A 25,946-nucleotide genomic window follows, 5' to 3' on the forward strand; every position below is an offset into this window, starting at 1 on the left:
TCTTTCTTCATAGGGAAGTCGTCCCATCCCCGCTATCATTTTTGTCGCCCTTCTCTGCACCTTTTCCAATTCTACTATATCTTTCTTGAGATGCGGCGACCAGAATTGAACACAATACTCAAGGTGTGGTCGCACCATGGAGCAATACAACGGCATTATAACATCCTCACACCTGTTTTCCATACCTTTCCTAATAATATCTAACATTCTATTTGCTTTCCTAGCTGCAGCAGCACACTGAACACAAGGTTTCAGTGTATTATCGACGACAACACCCAGATCCCTTTCTTGGTCCATAACTCCTAACGTGGAACCTTGCATAACGTAGCTATAATTCGGGTTCTTTTTTCCCACATGCATCACCTTGCACTTGCTCACATTAAACGTCATCTGCCATTTAGATGCCCAGTCTCCCAGTCTCGTAAGGTCCTCTTGTAATTTTTCACAATCCTTCCACGATTTAACGACTTTGACTAACTTTGTGTCATCAGCAAATGTAATTACCTTGCTGGTAACTCCCATCTCTAAATCATTTATAAATATATTAAAAAGCAGCAGTCCTATCACTGACCCCTGAGGAACCCCACTAACGGTACCCTTCTTCATTGTAAATACTGCTCATTTACTACTACTACTACTATTTAGCTTTTCTATAGCGCTACAAGGCGTACGCAGTGCTGCGCAAACCACTCTCTGTTTCCTATCCTTCAACCAGTTTTTAATCCACAATAGGACATTTCCTCCTATCCCATGACCCTCCAATTTCCTCTGTAGCCTTCAAGTTCTTATTTTTGTTACAAACATAACTGCACCCACAACTTTTTAAGACAGAGAGGAAGTGATGGTTCTATGCACAAAACAAAACTCTACCTGCGCATGTGCTGGAATGTTATTCTGTGCATAAATATTGGCACTGCAAAATGTTATGCACGTGACATTTTTGTGATGCAGATATTTTATCAACAGAATAATATTCCAGTGCATGTGGTGTTTAAAAAAGGTTTGGATGGCTTCCTAAAGGAAAAGTCCATAGACCATTATTAAATTGACATGGGGAAAATCCACTGCTATTTCTGCCATAAGCAGCATAAACGTTTTGGGGAACTTGCCAGGTACTTCTGACCTGGACTGGCCACTGTTGGAAACAGGATGCTGGGCTTGATGGACCTTCGGTCTGTCCCAGTATGGCAATACTTATGTGTGCTGACACTTTCATTTAGCATAAAGTACTAGTTGCCCTCGGCATTGATTCTTGTGTAAAGGGGAAAAGGATAGTGATAGGAGTGTACTACAGTCCGCCTGGCCAGGATGAACGGACGGATGCAGAAATGTTAAAGGAAATTAGGGATGCAAACAAACTGGGCAACACAATAATAATGGGTGATTTCAATTACCCTGATATTGACTGAGGTAAATGTAACATTAGAGCACGCTAGGGAGGTAAAATTCTGCTTTATGGGGCAGCTGGTAGAGGAGCCGATGAGAGAAGGAAAAATTCTAGACCTAGTCCTTAGTGGAGCACATGATTTGGTGCGGGAGGTAATGGTGCTGGGGCCGCTTGACAGCAGTGATCATAATATGATCAAATTTGATATTAGCTTTGAACTAAGTATACATAGGAAATCAAATACGTTAGCGTTTAACTTTAAAAAAGGAGACTGTGATAAAATGAAAAGAACGGTGAAAAAAGAGGAGCAGCTGCAAGGGTCAGAAATTTACATCAGGCGTGGATGCTGTTCAAAAACACCATCCTGGAAGCCCAGGCCAAATAATTTCCATGTATTAAAAAAGGAAGACGGAAGACCAAACGACAGCCGGCATGGTTAAAAAGTGAGGTGAAGGAAATCATTAGAGCTAAAAGAAAATCCTTCAGAACATGGAAGAAGGAATCTACTGAAAATAATAAGAAACAGCATAAGGAATGTCAAGTCAAATGCAAAGCCCTGATAAGGAAGGCTAAGAGGGACAAAAAAAAAAAGATTGCGTTGGAGGCAAAAACACATAGTAAAAACCTTTTAGGTATATTAAAAGCAGGAAGCCGGCAAAAGAATCGGTTGGACTGCTAGATGACCGAGGGGTAAAAGGGGTGATCAGGGAAGACAAAGCCGTAGCAGAGAGATTAAATGAATTCTTTGCTTTGGTCCTCACCGAGGAAGATATGGGAGAGAGACCGGTGCCAGAAATAGTATTTGAAGCTGAAGAGTCAGAGAAACTGAATGAATTCTCTATAAACCTGAAGGATGTAATGGGGAAGTTCTACAAATTGAAGAGTAGCAAATCTCTTGGACCGGATGATATTCATCCCAGAGTACTGATGGAACTGAAAAACGAACTTGCGGAGCTATTGTTAGTAATATGTAATTTATCCTTAAAATCGAGTGTGGTACCGGAAGATTGGAGGGTGGCCAATGTAACGCCGATTTTTTTAAAAGGTTCCAGAGGAGATCTGGGAAATTATAGACTGGTGAGTCTGACATCGGTGCCGGGCAGAATGGTAGAGACTATTATTAAGAACAAAATTACAGAGCATATTCAAAAGCACGGATTAATGAGACAAAGTCAACATGGATTTAGTGAAGGGAAATCTTGCCTCACCAATCTACTACATTTCTTTGAAGGGGTGAACAAACATGTGGATAAAGGTGAGCCGGTTGATATTGTGTATCTGAATTTTCAGAAGGCGTTTGACAAAGTACCTCATGAAAGACTCCAGAGGAAATTGGAGAATCATGGGATAGAAGGTAGTGTTCTATTGTGGATTAAAAACTGGTTAAAAGATAGGAAACAGAGAGTAGGGTTAAATGGTCAGTATTCTCAATGGAGAAGGGTAGTTAGTGGGGTTCCCCAGGGGTCTATGCTGGGACTGCTGTTTTTTAACATATTTATAAAATGACCTAGAGATGGGAGTAACTAGTGAGGTAATTAAATTTGCTGATGACACAAAGTTATTCCAAGTCATTAAATTGCGGGAGGATTGTGAAAAATTTCAAGAGGACCTTACAAGACTGGGCGTCTAAATGGCAGATGACGTTTAATGTGAGCAAGTGCAAAGTGATGCATGTGGGAAAGATGAACCCGAATTATAGCTCCGTCATGCAAGGTTCCACATTAGGAGTCACAGACCAAAAAAGGGATCTAGGTGTTGTCGTTGATACGTTGAAACCTTCTGCTCAGAGTGCTGCTGTGGCTAAGAAAGCAAATAGAATGTTAGATATTATTAGGAAAGGAATGGAAAACAAAAATAAGGACGTTATATTGCCTTTGTATCACTCCATGGTGCGACCAAACCTCGAATATTGTGTTCAATTCTGGTCGCCGCATCTCAAAAAAGATATAGTGGAATTAGAAAAGGTGCAGAGAAGGGCGATGAAAATGATAAAGGGGATGGGATGACTTCCCTATGAGGAAAGGCTAAAGCGGCTAGGGCTCTTCAGCGTGGAGAAAAGACGGCTGAAGAGAGATATGAGTGGAGTTGAACGGGTAGATTTGAAGCATCTGTTTACCCTTTCCAAAAATACTAGGACTAGGGGGCATACGATGAAGCTACAATGTAGTAAATTTAAAAGAAATCGGAGAAAATGTAATTAAACTCTGGAATTCGTTGCCAGAGAATGTGGTAAAGGCGGTTAGCTTAGCGGAGTTTTAAAAAGGTTTGGACGGCTTCCTAAAGGAAAAGTCCATAGAGCATTATTAAATGGACTTGGAGAAAATTTACTATTTCTGGGATAAGCAGTATAAAATGTTTTGTACTTTTTGGGGATCTTGCCAGGTATTTGTGACCTGGATTGGCCACTGTTGGAAACAGGATGCTGGGCTTGATGGATTTTTGGTCTGTCCCAGTATGGCAATACTTATGTACTTATGTGCATGCGTCCAGTGCTCACTGTGAATAGTGCACAAGTTCTGTGCACTTCAAATTTGTAATCAATTAGTTTATTTCATTGGTGTGCAAAATTTTGGCAGTACGTTTACGTTAGAAGCCATGCATTCAGCCATCAGTGCAGGACTAAGTGCTTTCTGCATTTGCCCCTGCATTGGTCTCTCAGATACACACTTACACACCCAAAGGCACCACAGACACGGGATACCAGGTATGCAATGCAGGAAGGAGGTTGAGCATGGCTGCACATTACTCCCGGGTAAAAAAAAATGTTAACAATCTGTGCAAAAGTTTTGAAAATTCTGTGTGCAATATTTATAAATTCTGCAAAATTCTGTATTGTATATTTGTAGTGTTTTGCACAGAGTTACCTCATCATAAGGGCTGAAATCCCTTCTTTTTCCTTTCTCGGGCTCCAGCTTCCATATACCCTCTCCCTCTAACTGTCAAAACCCCTAATTCTATCTGCTCCCAAAGTCTTCTCCTGTATGCAATACCCCCATCTCTCATTCTTTCTCCTCCCCTTCCCAGCTAACATTATATCTCTCATCTCCCATGGCACAGCCTCAGGTTTCAACTCACACACCAGTGGCACACTTTCAGCTTGCTGCTCCCACTCCCACAGCACAATCTCAGCTTTTTCTGCCTCCCCTCAATCCCCACTGCACACACACCTTGCCCCCCTCACACCCGACCCCCCCCCCCAGACCCTGTACCTCTAAATGAGGCAGGAGAAATGCCTGTTCCTCCTGCCTGTAGCACCATCATCCTCAAAATGACAGCACCTTTTCCAGGTGCATTCTGGGATATAATTTGGCATCCTGGCTTTGCCCAGTGCATCCCAGAATGCACCACGGAGGGTAGGACACCACCATTGTGAGGATGACAGCACGGGAAGCAAGAGGAGTGGGAATTTCTCCTGCCTTATTTAGAGGTATGGAGTCTGGGGGGGCCTGGACAATGGGGTTGGAGGGGTCCTCAGTAGACACCAAGGATCATTTTTTTTAAACAAGTCAGGTCAGGTGGAGGGAGGGGCTGAGAGGGAAGGGTGCCACTAGACAGCAGGGAATATTTTTTTTTCAGTCTGTGTGAGGGAGGGGTAATGGGTGGAAGGTACCCTAAACAGCAGGGCAATTTTAAATTCAGGAGGGGGGCTGGTCACATTGGGAGGAGGAGAGCAAGGCTGGGCTGATTCTGACCAGTGCCAACTTATTTTTAAAAAATGTCATCCTTCCCATAGGAGCCAACGTTTCCTCTCCCCCTTCCCTATCCCCCCCTCTCCTCCGAGTTCCAGGCCCCCCTCTCCTCCGAGTGCCAGTCTGACTCCAGCCCAACCTCTTCTCCCCCAACAGTCCTCTGTCCTCGCCTTCCTATGTGCCGCCCAGAATTTTAAAAGTCATCTTACCTTGGGGTCCCAGCGGCAGCAGTGAAAGGCGAGCAGGCTAGGCTTTTCAGCCTTCCCTTCTTTCTCAGCTCTGGTCCCGCCCTTATTTCCTGTTTCCGCAAGGGCAGAACCAGAGCTGAAAGAGAAGGGAAGGCTGAAGCGCCGAGCCTGCTCGCCTTTCACTGCTGCCGTCGGGACCCCAAGGTAAGATGACTTTTAAAAGTCGGGGTGGCACACAGGAAAGTGAGGAGGGTGGAGGACTGTTGGGGGAGAAGAGGGCGGGCACTGGGCTGGTTGGGAAGAGAACTTCCGGCAGGTGAAAATATTGGGGGTGCTCGAGCACCCACAGCTCCCACGGAGTCGGTGCCTATGATCCTTTCTATCAGTACCTGAGCCAATCGCGGCTCAGGCACTGACATAAAGCGTAACATTTTGCAATGAGCTGTCAATTACTGCCATGATTTTAATATGGAAGTAATTTGCATGCTCATTGCATGGAACATATTGTGTTAAGTTAGGGGAGCTAATTTTGTGGTAGGGCTGTGGCTCTACTGTAAGGCTCTCTGCATCAGCCCCCCAGTGCTGTCAAATTGGAGTTCTGACAACTATCCTAATGTATTATGGGACCTGCAGCACTGATTTCAATGAATAGGAGCGTAGCCAGACCTCAAGGTGGGAGGGGGCCAGAACCCAAAATAGGAGGGCACATTTTGGTTCGCCCCTCCGCCACCTTGCCGCTTCCCACTCACTGCCACTGCTGTACATATCTTGGCTGGCGGAGTCCCCAACCCCCACCAGATGAAGCCTTCATCCAGTGCTGGTCTCTGGCGCCACTGCATTGCCTGCCCTGCTCTCTCTTCCCCTCACATACGGCACGCTCATTTTAATGAGCCCAGGGGCCCAGAACAAATTTGGGGGGCCCAGGCCCCCATGGCCCCATGTAGCTACGCCACTGGGATATAGAGTCAAAACCAAGACTGGTCAAAAAGTCTCGCTCCTAGAACTTTGTAACTTGGTAGCCTTACACACACATACATAGAGATTGGAAAGAATTCAATCAGCCATGTGCCACATGCTTTCCCCACTTATTAGGATACATATGTTGTTATAAATTCTTATAGACCAGGATCTGAGCTTCCTCTGCTCTACCTCGGCCACTGCAGTTGTACAGCCTCCAGAGCTGGACACAATACTCCAGGTGAGGTGGTCTTGCATCGTACTGGTGTGAGATTAAATATATCAGAACTAGATGGGCAACCACTTCTGAGATGCATGAACTGGCACCACATTTTTGGTGTGTGGACATTATATACACTTGCAAATGGGATAAGGAAGAGGAAATGATGCTGTCATTCTTCATTTTTTTGTATAGCCCAAACAAGCTAACCTATAACTAGCCCTTAGATTGCCAAACCGATCTCAAGCCCAGTGGCTGGTTGTTCTAGTCCAATCCACGGCCTTTAACTTGTCAGTATAGACTGGGTATACTAATCCAAAGTTGGGACTCACAGGTTTCGTCTTTATCCAGCATTGCAAAGTCATGAATCCAGGCTTCAGGATGTTTTGCCTTCTTCGGACAAAGTTTGTTCTTCTTGCCCTTGTAGGGATAGTCCTCTTCACTCATCAGGCCACCTATGGGAAGAGGAAGCAATGTGGAGACAAACAACCAATCAGGACCCTGCACCAAATGTAAAATAAACTGGGACAAATGGGAGGCAGCAGTGGTGCTGGTAAATGTTTAACAACAGGGTCTCTCTCTAAAAAATAAAAAAAGAAGTGGTATATATGTACATAACTTTATTATACATTTTATTGGTTCAAAGGTACAGTGTAGCAACCAATCTACAAATAATATTAAAACATACAGTATTCTTTATGTAAATTCCATATGGCTATGCAACTTCTCGAAACTCACCTCTGTGTGAGCAAATCTGTCCAAAATATAGTTCAGTATTCTGAAATAAAATTGTGTTAGAGCTGAAAAGGCACATTCCTCATTTATCCTGAACTCTGGAAGTAAATTATTTTAATAAAGCTCTCAAGGTACAAGTGAGGCCCAGCAGAAGCTTAACCCTTCCCAGTCGCTGGACATAGCAGAGTTATGATGTGGTTACAGCGCTGTATACGCCTGGTAGTGCTTTAGAAATAGTACGTTGTAATAGTAATTGTTGCCAGAATTCTCTAGAGCAGTGTTTCTCAATCTTTTTTCATTCAGGACACACCTGATGGACCTTTGGTCTGATACAGTATGGCAGTTCTTATGAAATAAATGTAAACATGCTCTGCATTCACAAATACCCTGTCTCCCCCAACAACAGTTGCAGATCATAAGTAGCACATTTTATCCATGGAAGTCACCATAGGAAAAAAAATTCTGTTTCTTATGTCATCTGAGTAATAACAACATAAATCTCTCCACTACCAGACATACTGTGAAATAATACAAAACCTGGAAAAATAACTCAACATAGATGCAGCAAACTGCATTAGCACTACTTCTAGCGCTAATTCCTGTGATTCTAACAATATGAACCTTACTTAAGAATAGGCAGCGCTACAAATATTGCATTGGGCTCTAAAACACCAATACAACTACTAGTAAAACAGAACAAATGGGACTGCTACAAAGTTCTACACAGAGGACAAGCAAACAAAATACCACAAACCCTCACCAAATTCAGAACAAGGGATCACAAATTATAAATATAAATATGAAGACAAAAATTGAACTGGGAATCCCAAGAAGTCAAAATAGGCAGGTACCATAACATGGATGAAATTAAAACAGAAATGCATTTCCTCCTGTACCAAATACAATACAAACACATCAGTGGTGCACATTTCCTAAAGCTATCATAGTCCAGTTAATAAATTCAAAATAAAACACTTTTTTCTACCTTTGTTGTTTTTGCATTCTATTTTTCCAAGCATGTTGGTTCCAGTTTCTCTCTTCTGCTGTCTTGTCTGTCCTGTTCTTTCCAGTGTGCCCTGTTCATTTGTCCTTTCTTCACTTTCTTCCTATCTTCTTCCATTTCCTCACTAAATTCATCTCTTGACATATTTCTGTTCTCTCTCTATTCTATATGCACACTCAAATTTACCCTCTCACTCTTCGGTGCTCCACCTATATTTCACTTACAACTTTCCATCGCTTCCTCTCACCCTCTAGCTCTCATCCTCCCCGTCTCATCTGCCCGCAACCTCGGGGTCGTCTTCGACTCTTCCCTCTCCTTCTCTGCGTATATCCAGCAGACAGCCAAGACCTGTCACTTCTTCCTCTATAACATCAGCAAAATTTGCCCCTTCCTTTCTGAGCACACCACCCGAACTCTCATCCACTCTCTCATTACCTCTCGCCTTGACTACTGCAACCTACTCCTCATCGGCCTCCCACTTAACAATCTATCCCCCCTTCAATCCGTTCAGAACTCTGCAGCGCGTCTTATCTTCCACCTTGACCGATATGCTCATATCACCCCTCTCCTCAAGTCTCTTCACTGGCTCCCAATCAGGTACCACAGTTCAAGCTTCTCCTACTGACCTACAAATGCACGTGATCTGCAGCCCCTCATTACCTCTCTACCCTCATCTCCCCCTACACTCCTACCCGTAACCTCCGCTCACAGGACAAATCGCTCCTCTCTGTACCCTTCTCCACCACCGCCAACTCCAGGCTCTGCCCTTTCTGCCTCGCCTCACCCTATGCTTGGAATAAACTCCCTGAGCCCATACGCCAAGCCCCCTCCCTGCCCATCTTCAAATCCTTGCTCAAAGCCCACCTCTTCAATGTCGCCTTCGGCACCTAACCATTATACCTCCATTCAGGAAATCTAGTCTGCCCCAATTTGATTGACTGCACTTTTTGTCCTTTATATTGTAAGCTCCTTTGAGCAGGGACTGTCCTTCTTTGTTAAATTGTACAGTGCTGCGTAACCCGGGCAGAGCTTTAGAAACGTTAAGTAGTAGTAATAGTAGCTCTCCTGTCTCACTCCTTCCCTGGTCTCTCCCCATTGCTCCTCCTGTATTCACCATCCTCTTCTTACTCATCTCCTTGACAACCCCCATGGTCGCTCACAAATGCCCAGTATCTCCTCTCCCTCTCCCTTTCTTAAATCACTGTAGCTCAGACTCTCCTTTTTATTTTCTCCACTCACCCATGCAGCTCAGCATAGCTCTCTTTCCTCTCCCCTTATGGTCTAGCAGCTCCCTGTCTCTTTTCCCTTCTCCCCCTATGGTTCTGCAGTACCCTGTCCCTTCTCTCTCTCCTTCCCCCTTATGGTCCAGCAGCACCCTGTCCCTTGTTTCTCCCCTTTCCTGCAACTCCCTGTCCTCCCACCCCCTGAAAAAACTGCAACTTCAATTTTCTTCAACGCAGTGGCCCCAAGAGGAGTGGCTGCAGGAAACCCATCCCATCAGCAAGAGAGGTGGCTGGCTACACAAACTTTGATGCCATCCTCCTTCCATTTAGGCAGTAAATTGTACACTAGAATTGAAAGCTCGCTAAATGTGGTTTACTGCCTACACAGTTCAGGAAGGAGCACTGTTTGGGTTTCTATAGTCACCTGTCCTCTGGGCCCAGCATCTCTCTTCCTCTCTTCCCTGAATCCCACAGTCCAGCATGTATCTTTTAATCACCCCCCCCACCATAGTCCAGCATCTCCTCCTCTCCAGCCCCTCCCCCCCCATATAGTCCAGCATCTCTCCCTCTCTTCCTGGTTCCTTCACCTTTGGTGTGGCATTTTTCCTGCCCCAGTGCACCCCACAAGTTCAACATCTCTTATGTCCCCTTCGCCTGCAAATCCAACACTTCTCTCCAGACCCTCCCCCCTAAATCCATTACCTCTTCCTTAGCACCAGATGATTCCATTAATTCTTCCTCAGCATCCCTCCCCTACAAGTCCATTACCTCTCTGCTGTCTCCGCACCATGATACCAGCACCTCTCCTTCAGCCCCATCAGGCTTCTAGCACCTCTCTCTCAGCCTCTTCCCCATGATTCCAGCACCTCTCCTTCAGCCCTCCCCCTACCAAGTCTAGTACCTCTCCCTCAGCTTCTAAATCCAGTACCTCTCCCTTATCTCCCTCAGGTCCATCCTCCTCATCAGCTGTCCTTCAAACCTCACTACTCTTCAGCAGTGCTAATGGTAACACATTGCCTGGACGACCCAGAGTCTTTTTTCTGCCGTGTCCTGCCCTGCTGATGCAAGTTCCTGTTTATGCATGAGCGGGGTCTAGTAGAGAAAAGGCTCAGGGTTGGCCAGGCAGCGTGTTACTGCTAGCGCTGCTAGAAGAGTAGTGAGGGTTGATTGTCGGCGGTGAGGGAGTGGGCCTGAGGGGAATATGAGATAGGAAGCTGAAAGAGGTGTGCTGGACTCATGGGTGGGTGAGGGGGTCGGGGGAAGAGGAGGGGGGGATGAGGACGATGCGGTTAGCTCTAGGGGGGAGAAAATAAAAGCACATTGCACGCTGCTGTGTGCTGGCCCCATTCAACAACTGGCTCATAAAATTTGTTAAAATTTAACAACTGGCTCTGGTGAGTGGGTGCAAGCCAGAGAGGCAGGGATTTGCAATACTATGACCAGCAGCAAACTACCAAACAGTCACAAAGCAGCAGTAATATAGAAGCTTTAGTGCACAAATAAAATCACAATGTTCAACTTACATGTTGTCACCTGAGACTGGTGTCTAAAATATTCCTCAGCTGAGCAAATGCATTTATCTCTCAAGAAAAGGTATGTTTTTGCTGTCACGATTCATTTTGATTAGGGTCTCTGTTGTTGAGCCACTCTCTCGCAATGATAAGATCAAATTGGAGGGGGAGGGGTTGCACTATATGTTAAACAGGGAATTGAGTCAAATAAAATAAACATTCCACATGAAACAGATAGCAGGATGGAATCATTACAGATAGAAATATCATGGGTGAAGTGAAGGAGTATTCTTTTAGGGCTGTACTACCACCCACTGGGACAGAACGAATAAACAGATGAAGAAATGTTTGCAGAGATTAGGGAAGCTGGCAAATTGGGCAATACTATAATAATGGGTGATTTCAATTACCCCAATATTGACTGGATAAATGTTACATCAGGGAGTATCAGAGAGATACAATTTCAGATATAATAAATGACTTCTTCTTGGAGCAACTGGTCCAGGAACCGACGAGAGGGGGAGTCATTTTGGATCTGGTGCTTGGTGGCATGCAGGGCATAGTGAGAGAGGTGGTGGTGTTGGGTCCTCTGGGAAACAGTGATCATAACATAAGTTTGAGCTACTATCTGGGATGAACCCGCAAAGGAAATCTGCTGTAGCTGCATTTAATTTTCGAAAGGGTGACTATAATAAAATGAAGAAAATAGTTTAAAAGAAACTAAAAGGATCAGTGTTAAGATTAGGACACTAAATCAGGCATAGTTAGTCAAAAAATACTTTCTTGGAAGCCCAGTCCAGATGCATTCCACATATTTGCAAAGGTGGAAAGAAGAGAAAACGACAGCCAGCATGGTTAAAAGGTGAAGTAAAAGAGGCTATTACAACCAAAAAATTATCATTCAAAGAAAGGACCCAAATGAAGAAAATAAGAAGCAACATAAGCACTGGCAAATCAGATGCAAAGCATTAATAAAGAAGGCTAAAAGGGAATATGAAGAGAAACTTGCCGCAGAGGTTAAAACTCACAGTAACAACTTTTTCAGGTACATCAGAAGCAGAAAGCCTGTGAGGGAATCCATGGGACTGTTAGATCACGAAGGAGGAAAAGGGGAGCTCAGGGAGGACATGGTCATAGTGGAGAAACTAAATGAATTCTTTGCTTCTGTCTTTACAGAAGAAGATGTAAGAGACCTGCCTATACTAGAAATGGTTTTCAAGGGTGATGTTGCAGAGGAACTGAAAGAAATCTTGGTGAACCTGGAAGATGTACTGAGCCAAATTGACATATTAAAGAGTAGTAAATCACCTGGATCAGATAGCATACATTCAAGGGTACTCAACGAACTCAAGCATGAAATTGCTGATCTGCTGTTAGTAATATGTAACCTGTCATTAGAATCGTGGCCAATGTGATGCCGATTTTTTAAAAAGGGTTCTAGGGGTGATCCGGAAAATTACAGACCGGTAAGCCTGACTTCGATGTCAGGCAAAATAGTGGAAACTATTATAAAGAATAAAATTACAGAACACTTAGACAAACATGGTTTAATGGGACAGAGTCAGCATGGGTTCAGCCAAAGGAAGTCTTGCCTCATCAATTTGCTTCATTTCTTTGAAGGTGTGAATAAACATGTGAATAAAGGTGAGTGGGTTGATATAGTGTATCTAGGTTTTCAGAAAGCTTTTGATAAAGTTCCTCATGAGAGACTCCTGAGAAAATTAAAGAGTCATGGGATAGGAGGCAAGGTTCAGGTGTGAATTAGGAATTGATTATTGGATAGAAAACAGAGGGTAGGGTTAAATGGTAATTTCTCTCAAAGGAGGAGGGTGAACAATGGAGTGCCAAAGGGATCTGTATTGGGACTGGTGCTATTTAACATATTTATAAATTATATGGAAATCGGAATGATGAGTGAGGTGAATAAAATTTGCAGATGATACAAAACTATTCAAGGTTGTTAAAACACGTGCGGACTGTGAAATATTGCAGGAAAACTTTAGGAAAAAGGAAAACTAGGCATCCAAATGGCAGATGAAATTTCATGTGGACAAATGCAAGGTGATGCACATTGGAAAGAATAATCCAAATCATAGTTACCTGATGCTGGAGTTCACCTTTGGGGTCAGCACTCAAGAAAAAAGATCTAGGTGTCATTGTAGATAATATGCTGAAATCTTCTGCTCAGTGTGCTGTGGTGGCCAAAAAAAGCAAACAGGAAGCTAGGAATTATTAGGAAAGGGATGGTGAATAAGATAAAAAATACTATAATGCCTTTATATCGCTCCATGGTGCATCCTTACCTTGAGTATTGCATTCAGTTCTGGTCGCTGTATCTCAAAAAAGATATAGCGGAATTAGAAAAGGTTCAAAGAAGAGCAACCAAAATGATAAAGGGGATGGAACTCCTCTCGTATGAGGAAAGGCTAAAGAGGTTAGGGCTCTTCAGCTTGGAAAAGAGATGGATGAGGGGAGACTATCGAGGAAGTTATATGGAAATAGTTTTAAAATAAATAGGAGGAAATATTTTTCACTCAACAAATAGTTAAGCTCTTGAACTCTTTGCCGGAGGATATGTTAACAGCAGTGAGCTTATCTAGGGTTAAAAATGGTTTGGACAGATTGCTGGAGGAAATGTTCATAGTCTGCTATTGAGACAGACATGGGGAAGCCACTGCTTGCCCTGGGATTGGTAGCATGGAATTTTACTGCTAATTGGGTTTATGCCAGGTACTTGTGACCTGGCTTGGCCACTGTTTGGAAATCAGGATACTGGGCTAGATGGACCATTGGTCTGACCCACTATGGCTACTCTTAAGTTCTTATGACAAAAGCTCATCTTCACCACCAAGCTTTTGTATTTTCATGAGTGGCTCAACAATAGAGATCCTAATCTCAAGTTCAAAATGAATCATGACAGCAAAAAGGTACCTGTTATTGACATTTGGATAATGGGTGAGTCTCTTCAAAAAGGCGGTTAATAAATCCCAATAAATAAATAAAAATCCCAGTAAATAAATAGGTTTACTACTAGCCTCTACTGTAAGAATACCGATGTTAACAGACTGCTACACTACACAAGCTGTCACATAGTCCCTGAAAAGAAACTTACCATTCAGTCAGTTTTTGAGAGCAAAGCGCATTTATTCAACTCAGGAAGACTTTAGATACCAGTCTCAGGTGATGACATGTAAGTTGGGCATTGTGATTTTATTTGTCCATTAAAGTTGCTATACTACTGCTGCTTTGTGACTGTTTGGTAATCTGCTGTCAATGCTGCTAAGTAAAATAATACAGAGCAGTTAACTATAGGAATGGGCTGTTGTTGCAACAGAATGTCATTTGCTGAAAAACGTCTCAAAAATGGCACAAAGCGGCAGATAGACATTTTTCATAGCAAACACATCTACGTCACTTTTTTTCAATACTCAGAATTGGGACATTTTACTCTGCCATTCAGCTAAATCACAAGGGGGAGTGTTGGAAGTATGTTTTGGGTGGGCTTAAAATCTTGGCGCTTTTCAGCGATAATGAAACAGAAAAAAAGGTCTTGAACAAAAAAATATGTTTTTATTTAGACCTGTTTCAGTCACAACTAAGTCGGAAAACGGTGCCCTGACTGACCTACTGACCACTGTAAGGATCAAGGCATAACCCCCTCTTAATCTCCCAGTGGTCACTGATCCCCTCCCACCCCCCAAAAGATGTGACAATGACAGTTGATACCAGGCTCTATGACAGCTCCAGATATTATGGCCATTCCTAAGAAAGCAGCAAGCAAGCGGATGGAGTTGGTCAGTGCAATGGGACCCAGGTTCAATTCCCACTTTAACTCTTTAATTTCAGTACAAATATGTGAGCCCTCCTGGAACATAGAAATACCTTCTCTACCTAAATATATAAGTGATCTGGAATTCTGAGGGCTATGTAGGGGAGATCCTTTTTGTACAGTAGGTTTTTTCTGTTCCTGGAGGGATCACCATAGGTGGGATTTGTACATGTGGAGGGGCATAATTGAATGAAAACGTCTATCTCCATGGGCGTTTATCTCTGAGAACGGGTCCGTGAAGGGGCGGACCGAACCGTATTTTCGCAAAAAATAGACGTCCATGTTTTATTCGACAATTTGTGAGCTGGGCGTTTTTGTTTTTCAGCGATAATGGAAAATGAAAGCGCCCGGCTCAAAAACGAATAAATCCAAGGCATTTGTTCATGGGAGGGGCCAGGATTTGTAGTGCTCTGGTCCCCCTCACATGCCAGGACACCAACCGGGCACCCTAGGGGGCACTTTTACAAAAACAAAAAAAAAGGTAAAAGAGCTCCCAGGTGCATAGCACCCTTCCCTTGTGTGTTGAGCCCCCCAAATCCCCCTCAAAACCCACTGCCCACAAGTCTACACCATTACTATAGCCCTAAGGGGTGAAGGGGGGGCACCTACATGTGGGTACAGTGGGTTTGGGGGGGGTTGGACGACTAAGCATTAAGCAGCACAATTGTAACAGGTAGGGGGGGGATGGGCCTGGGTCCACTTGCCTGAAGTCCACTGCACCCCCTAACAACTGCTCCAGGGACCTGCATACTGCTGCCAGGGAGGTGGGTATGACATTTGAGGGTGAAAATAAAAAGTTGTGAAACATCATTTTTTGTGGTGGGAGGGGGTTAGTGACCACTGGGGGAGTCAGGGGAGGTCATCCCCGATTCCCTCTGGTGGTAATCTGGTCATTTAGGGCACTTTTTGGGGCCTTATTCGTGAAAAAACAGGGTCCAGGAAAAGTGTCCTAAATTCTAGCTACAAACGCATACTTTTTTTCCATTATCGGCGAAAGGCGCCCATCTCTCCTCGGCCGATAACCACGCCCCAGTTCCACCTTCACCATGCCTCCGACACGCCCCCGTCAACTTTGTACGCTTCCGCGATGGAGTGCAGTTGAAAACGTCCAAAATCGGCTTTCCATTATACCGATTTATTCGTTTTTGTGAGATAAACGTCTATCTCCCGATTTGGGTCGAAATCTAGGCATTTTTCTCTTTCAATTATAAGGTGGAAAGTCTACTGCACTGCTGGGATGTCTATGTTACCAGTTGCTGCCAGACAGAAGTCCCTATGGCTTGTTTTTCTACGTTTTTCCCTGGGACATTTTTCTTTCGAAAATGATACTTACAGATGGGCGTGTTGAGCATGAAAACATCTAGCTCAAAACCATAATTGAACAAAAATTTAGATGTTTTTCTGGTTTGATTATGGCTGTGAGCTAGATGGTTTTTTGAGAGTTTTTCGACAAAACATCTCAATTCGGACTAAGACGTGATATTGAAAATGCCCCTCCATGGGTAACGAGGGCACAATTTTTTTAAAGGCTGCACACTATGGTGCTTCTTTTACGAGCTCTACTCTTGTTTTGGACATCTGAAAACTAGCATTTAGATGCTGTAAAGCACTGCCCATCTGTGGCCGTGGGCCAAGTATCCATAAAGATGTTGCAATCGCCGCCTACCTGGTGGTATGGCCAGTGTACTTTTACTAGCAAAAGAGGTGCCGGTACTCAAATGCTAAGGGGTGAGGTGATCACTGATGGACCCATCCCACAATAGCCAGGCCCTCTGCAACCAGTCACAGAATCTATGACGGCAGAATTGGTGTGTAGAGCCTGAGCTCTTTCATTAAAACTTGGGGTCCATGGGTCAATTTTAGCAGACAGTAGAAAAGGTGCCGGTACTTAGTATTTTATTTATTTTACTGCATTTGTATCCCACATTTTCACACCTATTTGCGGGCTCAGTGTGGCTTACAATACAGTACTCCCAAGTACCCCCTCAAAAAAAGCCCTGGGTATGGTCGAGTGACCACGCAGACTTCTCCTTGCAAGTCCACAGGCTCCTGTCAGTATAGAAGTCTCTGCCAAATAGGTCCTTGCCTTTATGAAGTTACCTTCACATAACCCTTATAGGTTAGTCTCCGGTGAGGTTACCTGGAGGGCCTCAGCCAGCCTGGCCTATTTTCCCTCTCTGGAGTTCAACAAAAAAGTCCAGGAAAGTTCAAACAACAGTTCTGTATATATAAACCAAAAATGATTCAAGAAACCTTCTTTTTTCTCAAATCCACTTGGAGACCCTATTCTGGCCTGCCCGCCTGCCACCACCAGCATAGCTCTACTTGCAGCTACATCTACTCACTGGCAGAAAAATACTGTCATTTATACTTTTTTTTATATATATTAATCAATGTTTATTCAGAATGGTTTTACAAAATGAGTAATTCCACTAACACCTTCCCTCTCTCTTCCCTTACCTAATCTTTGCACATTACCAATTGTACCTAAAATCCTGGAATGACTATGTCATAACAAAACTCTGTAAGCCACATTGAGCCTGCAAATAGGTGGGAAAATGTGGGATACAAATGCAATAAATAATAATAATAAATATAAACCCTCACCCTCTCCCTTCCATCCCCCCCATTACCCCACCCTTTCGAAACAAACATCTTGCCTGACACGTGTTTGCTGTTAGTTCTTCAGCAAACACCCTCTATACCCCCCAACAGCCCTTATCCTTCTCTCTCAGTAATAAGAGTCCCCAAGTGAGACCATTCTTATGCAATGGGTCAAAACAACCCTGACTATCCGTTAATTGTTCCAAGTCCCGAATAATCTTCAGGAGCAATATCCAATCATGCAGCATCAGTCCAATAGAAAGTTTCCATTTGGCAGCAATCTCACACTTGGCCACCACCAAGCAAATTCTTTTAAACCTCATTTGTCACGTCAGTGGCGTAGCCAGACCTGAGATTTTGGGTGGGCCCAGAGCTAATATGGGTGGGCACGCACTGTCTATATAAGTATGAGCAGTGTCTCTTGGGATCCTACAAAATAATGCCTTAGAATTCACTTGATGATGGATTTCTAAGTAGTCTGCCCAAAAGCTGCCCTGCATCAGTATAACCACATACATACTTAATGGAAAAATTGATATTTTTAAATATAATTACATTATCCCACAATCGCTCCACTGCAAAATGCTATACACAAACTTGTGCAAAAACACACTCATATCCTTACTAAACCATAACAGCACTAATTCCAAGGACAGGATGAGCTACAACCTTATGCTTGAAAAGGCAGAACTGTAATTACACTAGGCTCTAAAACACCAATACACTACCTCGTGGAAAAAAAAAAGCAAAACAAAAGGGGCTGCAAATACTACACGCTATCAGAATACTGCACCTTGATCACACATGAACAACACATGACACAACGGACATGACACAAGGAACTAGAAATCAAAAAATATGAAGGCAAAATACTGAACTGGAAAGTTAACTCAAGAAGTTAGACTTAGCATGCAGCAATACCAGAAAAATTGAAACTTACATGCAAAATATCACAGATGTACATTTCCAAAAGCTGACATATTCCAATTAATAAATTCTGAATAAAATACTTTTTTCTACCTTTGTTGTCTGATCTATTCGCTTTGGTCCCAGTGTCTTCTGTTTCATGCAGTGTCTTCTTTCCATCTGATATTGTTTCTCTCACCATGTCCACCATCCTATTGTGTCCTTATGTGTCCTGTTTACCATCTGTACCCCTGTCCCTATCCTTCCTCAACTCAGCAGTTTCCCCTCCATCCATGTCCAGCATTTCTCCTCACTCCCCTCCATCCATGTGCATCTACTTCCTCTGTCTTCCCTCTCCTCCATCCATGAGCATCTCCTTCCTTTGTCTTTCCTTCCCTCCATCCTTGTCCAACATTTTTCCTCTCTTCCCTGCCCTCCACTCCATCCACGTCCAGCATTTCTCCTCTCTTCCCTCCCCTCCATCCATGCGCATCTCCTCCCTGACTTCTTTCCCCTCCCTCCATCCAGCAACTCTCCATTCTCCCCTGCCCTCTCCTCCATCCACCCATATCCAGCAAATGTCCTCTGTCCCCTGCCCCCTCCATTCATCCATCCATGTTCAGCAAGTCTCCTCTTTCCTTTCCCCTGCCCTCCCCTCCATCCATCCATGTCCAGCAACTCTCCATTCTCTCCTGCCCTCTCCTCCATCCACCCATATCCAGCAAATTTCTTCTCTCCCCTTTCCCCTCCATCCATGCATGCCCAGCAATTCTCCTCCTTCCCCTGCCCTCCGCTCCATGTCCAGCAACTTTCCATTCCCCTGCCATCTCCTCCATCCAACTCCAGCAAATTTCCTCTCTCCCCTTTCCCCTCCATCCATGCATGCCCAGCAATTCTCCTCCTTCCCCTGCCCTCCACTCCATGTCCAGCAACTCTCCATTCCCCTGCCTTCTCCTCCATCCATCTTCAGCAAATTTCCTCTCTCCCCTGTCCCCTCTAGCAATCCCTGTTGTCCAGCAATTCTCCTCTCTCCCCTGCCCATCCTGTTTCTATCCATCCCCTTCCCCATTCTATCCAGCATCTCCCTCCCCCTCTCTCACCCTTCACAGCATCTCCCATCTGTCTGTCTCAATAAACAACGACAACGTGGTTGCAGCTTGCAGCAGCTCACAGGTTTGCCTGCTTTAACTTGCCTGAACGGCGACGGCTGCGCAGGGGAGTGGAATAGATAGGCTGCTGGCTCACTTCCACTCCACTCCCCAAGTCGCAGCGGCGAACGGGCGGCCCTAAAAGCAGCAAGCAACCAGGCTCGTCGACTCCGTCCTTCCTTCGCTTCCTGCCCTCTCTGCGTGCGTCCCGCCTTCCTCTGATGTCATTTCCTTTCGAGCGGGCGGGACGCTGAGAGGGCAGGAAGCGAAGGAAGGACGGAGTCGACGAGCCTGGTTGCTTGCTGCTTTTAGGGCCGCCCGTTCGCCGCTGCGGGTAAGAAAAAATAACATCAGAGCTGCGATTGGCTCGCAGACTAGGACTGGGTGGGCCTGAGCCAAGAATGGGTGGGCCCGGGCCCACCCAGGCCCACCCGTAGCTACGCCCCTGCTCAACACATCCACACACATGCAGCCATTTAAGTTTAGGTTTTTTATTACTTCCATTTTTTGAATTCCGTCAACATTTGTGTCTCTACCACCTCCTTAATGGAAGACTTTCTGCATCTGTGCTGTTAAAGCAAGGAGGAGGAGGAGACAGCACTCAAAGAACTTAGTACTGGAAACAGTAAAAAACAAATGAGTCACTCCCCTAGTAAGAAGCAATAGTTTCATTTAAAGTTTGCATCATTTTATATGATTTCATTTCCCAATGAAATGAATTTGCTCCTTGGAACGTACTTTGATTGAGGACGGTGAGAAAGGCATCCCAGCTATATCCTCCATTGCAGTCTGCACACTTGCTGCAGTCTATCAGTTCTGCAATACAAGCAGCAGTAATCTTGTTAATCCCACAGCATTTACAAAGAGCCTGTGAGAGCCCCTCTTTTCTTTTACACAGTACACGTACCTTGCACAGACACATTCTTTGGGTATCCCATGATGCCCCACAGTGACTCAATATTAGAAGCCGCTGCAAATGCCCAGCAAGACCTGCAATAACCCTAAAGGGAGCAAGAATCTATATGAATGTTTCATCATCAGAAATTACGCCTTGGACTAGGATGAGAAGAGGAAGGATCTCCCTGTGGTCCACTAAATGCAGCATCAACAGCAAATGATGGATCTAGAATGATGATGCCCACCCCACTAGGGAAAGAAGGGCCCTTACCTGATCCTTTACTTTTGAGACCACCCCTCTCTTTCTCCAGTCACAGAATTCTTGGTGGTAGAGACTGGCCCCATGATTCCAGTTGGCTTCCTTGATACTAGGCAGACCTTGCATGAGCCCTGGATTCAGATGAAATCTGCTAAACTCCTTATCTAAATACAAGATGAGAAATGTCATCAGTATCCCCAGTTACCTCTCCAATGGAGTTAAAACATGAATCAGAAACTTTGTTTGTTATTAGGATTTATTTACCACCTTTGCAAACAAATGCATCAAGGCAGTGTACTGCGAGAATAAGCCGGACGTAGGCAATAGATAATTGCGTTAGTAAAAATATTCAAATAACGGAACACACTAAGGCATAATATGCTACTTACAATGCCGACACAATACAAATTAAAACATCTTAATAGAAAGAGGTGGAACATATAGACAGATAATGTTATAGGAAAATAAGTTAAGGAAAATTGCACACGAAGTCAGAAAAGGTGCAAGAAAATGATCTCAGCTACAATAGGAGTAGATAAGCAAGTCCTGCTACAGTATTTGCAGCTGGTGTTAGTCCTTGTGAGTGTGACTAGCTAGTTAGTTACTTCTTCCATTAAAGGCTTGGAAGAAGAGCTAAGGTTTCACCTACTTCCTAAAGAGTCTTGGGTTAAGCAGTCTTTCTGGCTAGTGCATTCCAGAGTGTAGCTGGCACAGCTAATCCAAAGGAGTCTCTTTGGTGGCTGTAAGTATGAATTTAGGGCCAGTGTCCATGGGTACAGCAAGGGTTAATTTGTGAGCCAGAAGTGTTAGGAAAAATAGAGAAAATAGCCTCTAAGTCTAAAGGCCATTGAAAAATGAGAAAGAAATGATAAACGTGACAAAGAATGTGCTGATAAGGTAGTAGCCTTTCTGGTTTAATTAAAAATCACAGATGTTCCTATGTCTATATGGAAACAAAAGAGAGGGTAAAACAGTATAAAAAGACAAACAATAAAAAAAAAAAAAGCACAGCTGGACCTTCAAGATTGTGATAAACTGAGTCCTTTATTTTGAAGAAGACCTGACATGGGCCGTGTTTCGGTGTAAAAGTGCCTGCCTCAAGGGACCAAAGTCACAAGATTCAAAAAGGCAAAGTAGGAAAAAAGAATCCTAACGGCAATAGTAAATCTCCAAAAGAGCATAAAACACAATTATCCATGCTGTCAACAATCTTGAAGGCCCAGCTGTGCTTTTTCTCTTTTCTTTTCTGTTCTTTATCCTATGTCTATATGCACACAGCCTGATGTAGCAAAAAAGAGAGTACAAAAGTACACAATCCGACAGCAAAACAGCACAAAAGAGCCCTCATAACTAGAACAATGTAGAAATCTTTAATGTAGAAGACCCGACACGGGCTGTGTTTTGGAACAGAAAGGTGCCTGCCTCAGGGGTCATCACCAGTTCTTCTTGCTGTGATTTGTACAGTGCTGGCACCATCAGCAATAGCAGGCTGCTTCAGCCAATCCCGGGGGCCTTCCTTCAGCTGCATCCCACCCTTGCTGAAGGAAGGCCCTCTGGACTGGCTGAAGCAGCCTGCTATTGCTGAGGGTTCCAACACTGCGCAGATCGCAGCAAGAAGAACTTAAAAGAAGAAGATAAGTACCGGATTGTGAGTGGCAAGGGAGGACAAAGAGGGAGAGAAGTGCTGCATCATGGGGGGGGGGGGGCAACGAGGGAGATAGGTGCTGCATCGTGGAGGGGACAACAAGGGAGACAGGTGCTTTATAGTGAGGGGGTAAATAGGGAGACAGGTGCTGCATCATAGGGGAGCAAAGAAGGAGAGAAGTGTTACATCAGGGATTGGGCAAGGAGGGAGAGAGGTACTAGACAGGGAGGTCAGGTAGGGAAGAGAGAGATCCAATGAGGGGGTGAGGAAGAGAGGTGGTGCAGAAAGGAAAAGAGTTGATGGACTTGGGGGGGGGGGGGAATGACAAGAAAGGAGAGAAGTGACAGGACCTGTGGGGACAGAAGGAAGAGGTGCTGGTCCTGCAAGGCATGACAGAGTAGGAGCAAGGGAAGAGAGAGGAACAATTGCTGGACCCCTGGGGGGGAGGAGAGGGATACAAGCCAGGAGACAGGAGAGAAGGAAGAGAGACAGAGAGAGATGCTATGCTGGCATGGAGAAGAGGAAAATAGGGATACAGAAGAGTTATGTTGGACAGGGCAAGAATAGGGACACAGAAATTGGAGATGCTCAATATTGCAGGAAAACAGGGTGATGCTAGGCCAGATAGGGATGCAGAGAGAAGATGGATGGTGGACATGACTAGAAAAGAAGTGCCAAATGGACAAGGAGACTCTGGTGAGACAGTTAAGAGAAGAAAGAGGAAAGCAGAAACCAGAGACTAGGACCAACACAATAAGAAAAATGAAATGACCAGACAACAAAGGTAGAAAAAAATTGTCAGTTTTTGGAATGTGCATCTGCAAGAACTAGTTTTAGACATTGCTGAGGCCTGTGAGAAAAACCTTACTCATTGGCCTTCAATCTCCAGCAATGGGATGAGCCACCCTTAGCATCTCTAGCATTGCGCATTTATATTCAAAGGACCGATTCAACATCTAGACCTTCTCAACTGTTTCTTTCTTATAATCTCAACAAGCCGAGATCAGAGCTGTATTAAGGGGAGGCTCTGTCAGATGTGCCCAGGATTCAGAAGGCTAGGACAGCCATCTGTATGGATTTTTCCAGGATTCCAAACATTTGTACATTTTTTCTCTAATATTCTCCCCTTCCAGTGCATAAGCTGAGGTAGAACCAAGCCAATGGGAAGGCTTCTAGTCACAGGAAGGAGGGGCTGAGCTGCAAAGGCTGTGTGTGTGGGGGGGGGGGGGAGCTAAGGAGGTTTGTTAACAGGAGACAGCACCCAAGGAGGTTTTTATTTTCCCCAATGCAGCAGCCGCCATCTTGGTACACTCAAAACAATGAAATTGATAGGGTGATAAGCTCTGCCTACTGACTTCAGCCCACATAATGGGCCAGATAGGCTCATGCCATCTCCTGTTATCAAACCTCCTTGGGGGAAGCTGAGTTCTGCACAAGGTCTTTGGAGAGAACCAATGGAACCAGTGAGTATTCTTGGAGGAGGAGATTGTTGCAAAGGAATAGGACTGAAGACTGGGGGAAAGTGTGAAGAGTCTGCTGTCAGCTGAGGAAAAGGACTGGCTGCAAATGCCAGAATTTATATGATGGTGGGCCAACCTGGGGGGGGGCACTGCCCCAATGAGCACATGAGTAGCAGGACAGTACTAGAAAAGAGAGCAAGGAAGTGCAGTACTTGTATGGTGGGAAAATGTGGGGTATAAATGTACCACAAATAAATAATAAATATATAAATAAAGCTTCCCTTTAAAAATCTGGGCTGGAATGAAGAAGTTCAGTGAAGAGAAATTTTCAGCTCAGGGAATTTACTCTGTTAACTATTAAATTACTTGGGCAAATTCCTTTGAACAATGTCCTAATACTTACTGCCTTCACTCTGCCTATATTCTTTCAGAAGCATCATTTTATTTTGCTTTTTTTCCATTTGTGAGCCTTTTTTTACATGTAAAACTATAAATTTATATCTTGGACACATTGCTCTTAAATCTCACTCTTTCGGGCAGTCCATCCTTGGAAACTCTGGTTTGTATCTGAGGCAAGAGAGAGTGAAAATGAGTTCCCAGCTTCCCTGGTTCTCAGTCCACTGCTGCAGAGCTGCCAGGTTACCCAGCTCCAGGAGGGAGACTTTTTGGCTGGTCGTGTTTTTGAACTTATACCCCATGTCAGTGTTCTATTTGTAATCTCTGATACTACCAATTGAAATCAGAACTTCAGGCCCCATGATGTACCAGGATAGGGTTGCAGAAATCCAGGACTGGCTAAGGATTTCCCTCCTGGAACTGGATAACTTGGCAGCTCTCTATCTCTACCCATTAAGCCTCTCCATTCAAAGTATGTGCTTGCATAGTCCCTATGTCCACTCACAATCTATTACTGCTATCATACCCACAGCTAGGCTCTGCACTTTCCCCTGCTACTTCTGGAGAGGTGAAATGATGGTGGAGGCTGGAGTCCCTGGTGAGGGAGGGGCACAAATATATGTTTGCCATAGTGTTAATCCATCCCTGGCCAGGATTACTAGCCCAGAAGCAAATGCTATCTGTATGGATAGCTGACTGTATAGCCTTTTGTTATAATAATCCTTGTTACCTGTTTCATGAGTTACAGCTCATAAGCTATGAGCAAAAGCTCTTTCACCTAACTTTGCCTTTCTTTTCCTGAAGACTTCTGCAAGGCAGCAACATGGATAACTCTTCATACTTTTGCCCAGAATTATTGCCTAGATCAAGCATCACTAACAGATTCTGCCTTGCAAGATCAGTTCTCGATCCCTTCACATCATAAAGCTTCAACCTTCCACCTCCTCCAACTGTACAGGGTTGCAAATAAGAAATCATCATACAACTGCAACCCTTGGCTTGGAAATCTTCACATGTGTGGCTGTTGTGATCCTCCTTGTCCATGAAGAAAGTGAAGTTGCACACCTGTAACAGATATTCTCCATTGACTGCAGGATCCAACAACCACACAAACCTCCCCACCCTTCCCTGAATTGAAGAAAGCTTGAGACTAAACTGACAGTTAATGTAGTATCTGAACAGGCGGGAAAGGGGGAGTATACACAGAACTTCTAAAGGTTTCTGAGCTCTAGGACAAAGGACTGCAATGGTGCTGTCAGGTGGTGACATCACCTACATGTATGGCTTTTGGATCCTACTTTGGTGGAATGCCTGCGTCAGGGGTCATCAGTGTAAGTAAGTGTTACAATCAGGATATTGTCCTCTATTCCTTCAAAAATCAGTGGGTAATACCAACACATACAAAGGTTAAAACAATGTAGCCAATTCATACAACTAAGTACAGAATACTGCCAAGACTCTAAAATGTCCATTCGTTAATCTTTCAGACTGCCTTCCCCTCTCTTCTCCTGATCACAGACACACTGAAAGCATACACACATGTGCAAACATGCACACACACATATACACAGATACCAACACACAAACATACAAATGTAAATCAGCATGTACATACACCCTCCCCCCCACACACATGCCAACCCTCCCCTCCAACATATACATACGTGCATTTACATGCAGAGGAGTTAGAATTAATTCTATGAGTCAAGTTTTGCATGTTTTTCCCACTTGTTTTTCTGCCTCAATGATGAAAGGTCCCTGGACCTTGTTTTATTGAGAGGGCACTTTTCCTGGTTCTTCAGCTGTGTCAGAGAAAGCCTCTGGAGATAAACAGGGAGCAAACTCCCAAGTAGCAAAGAAGTCAAATTTCTAAAATGATTGGGGGGAGC

At 44.3% G+C, this 25,946-nt stretch overlaps 1 protein-coding gene across 2 annotated transcripts in view; it reads right to left on the reverse strand.

The window, feature by feature from the left end:
- LOC115480387 (cathepsin W-like) overlaps positions 1 to 25,946 on the reverse strand; it is a 72,300-nt gene that overhangs the window by 13,126 nt on the left and 33,228 nt on the right. The window contains exons 4-7 of one of the 2 annotated variants that reach the window (XM_030219040.1): positions 20,569 to 20,720; positions 20,308 to 20,401; positions 20,139 to 20,216; positions 6,774 to 6,896 (exon numbers count right to left, since the gene is read on the reverse strand). In XM_030219040.1, coding sequence (XP_030074900.1) covers positions 6,774 to 6,896; positions 20,139 to 20,216; positions 20,308 to 20,401; positions 20,569 to 20,720 — 447 coding nt within the window. The remainder of the gene's footprint in view (positions 1 to 6,773; positions 6,897 to 20,138; positions 20,217 to 20,307; positions 20,402 to 20,568; positions 20,721 to 25,946) is intronic. The other variant, XM_030219041.1, reaches the window with a different exon arrangement.

Source organism: Microcaecilia unicolor, chromosome 11, assembly GCF_901765095.1.
Source record: "Microcaecilia unicolor chromosome 11, aMicUni1.1, whole genome shotgun sequence".
NCBI lineage: Eukaryota > Metazoa > Chordata > Amphibia > Gymnophiona > Siphonopidae > Microcaecilia > Microcaecilia unicolor.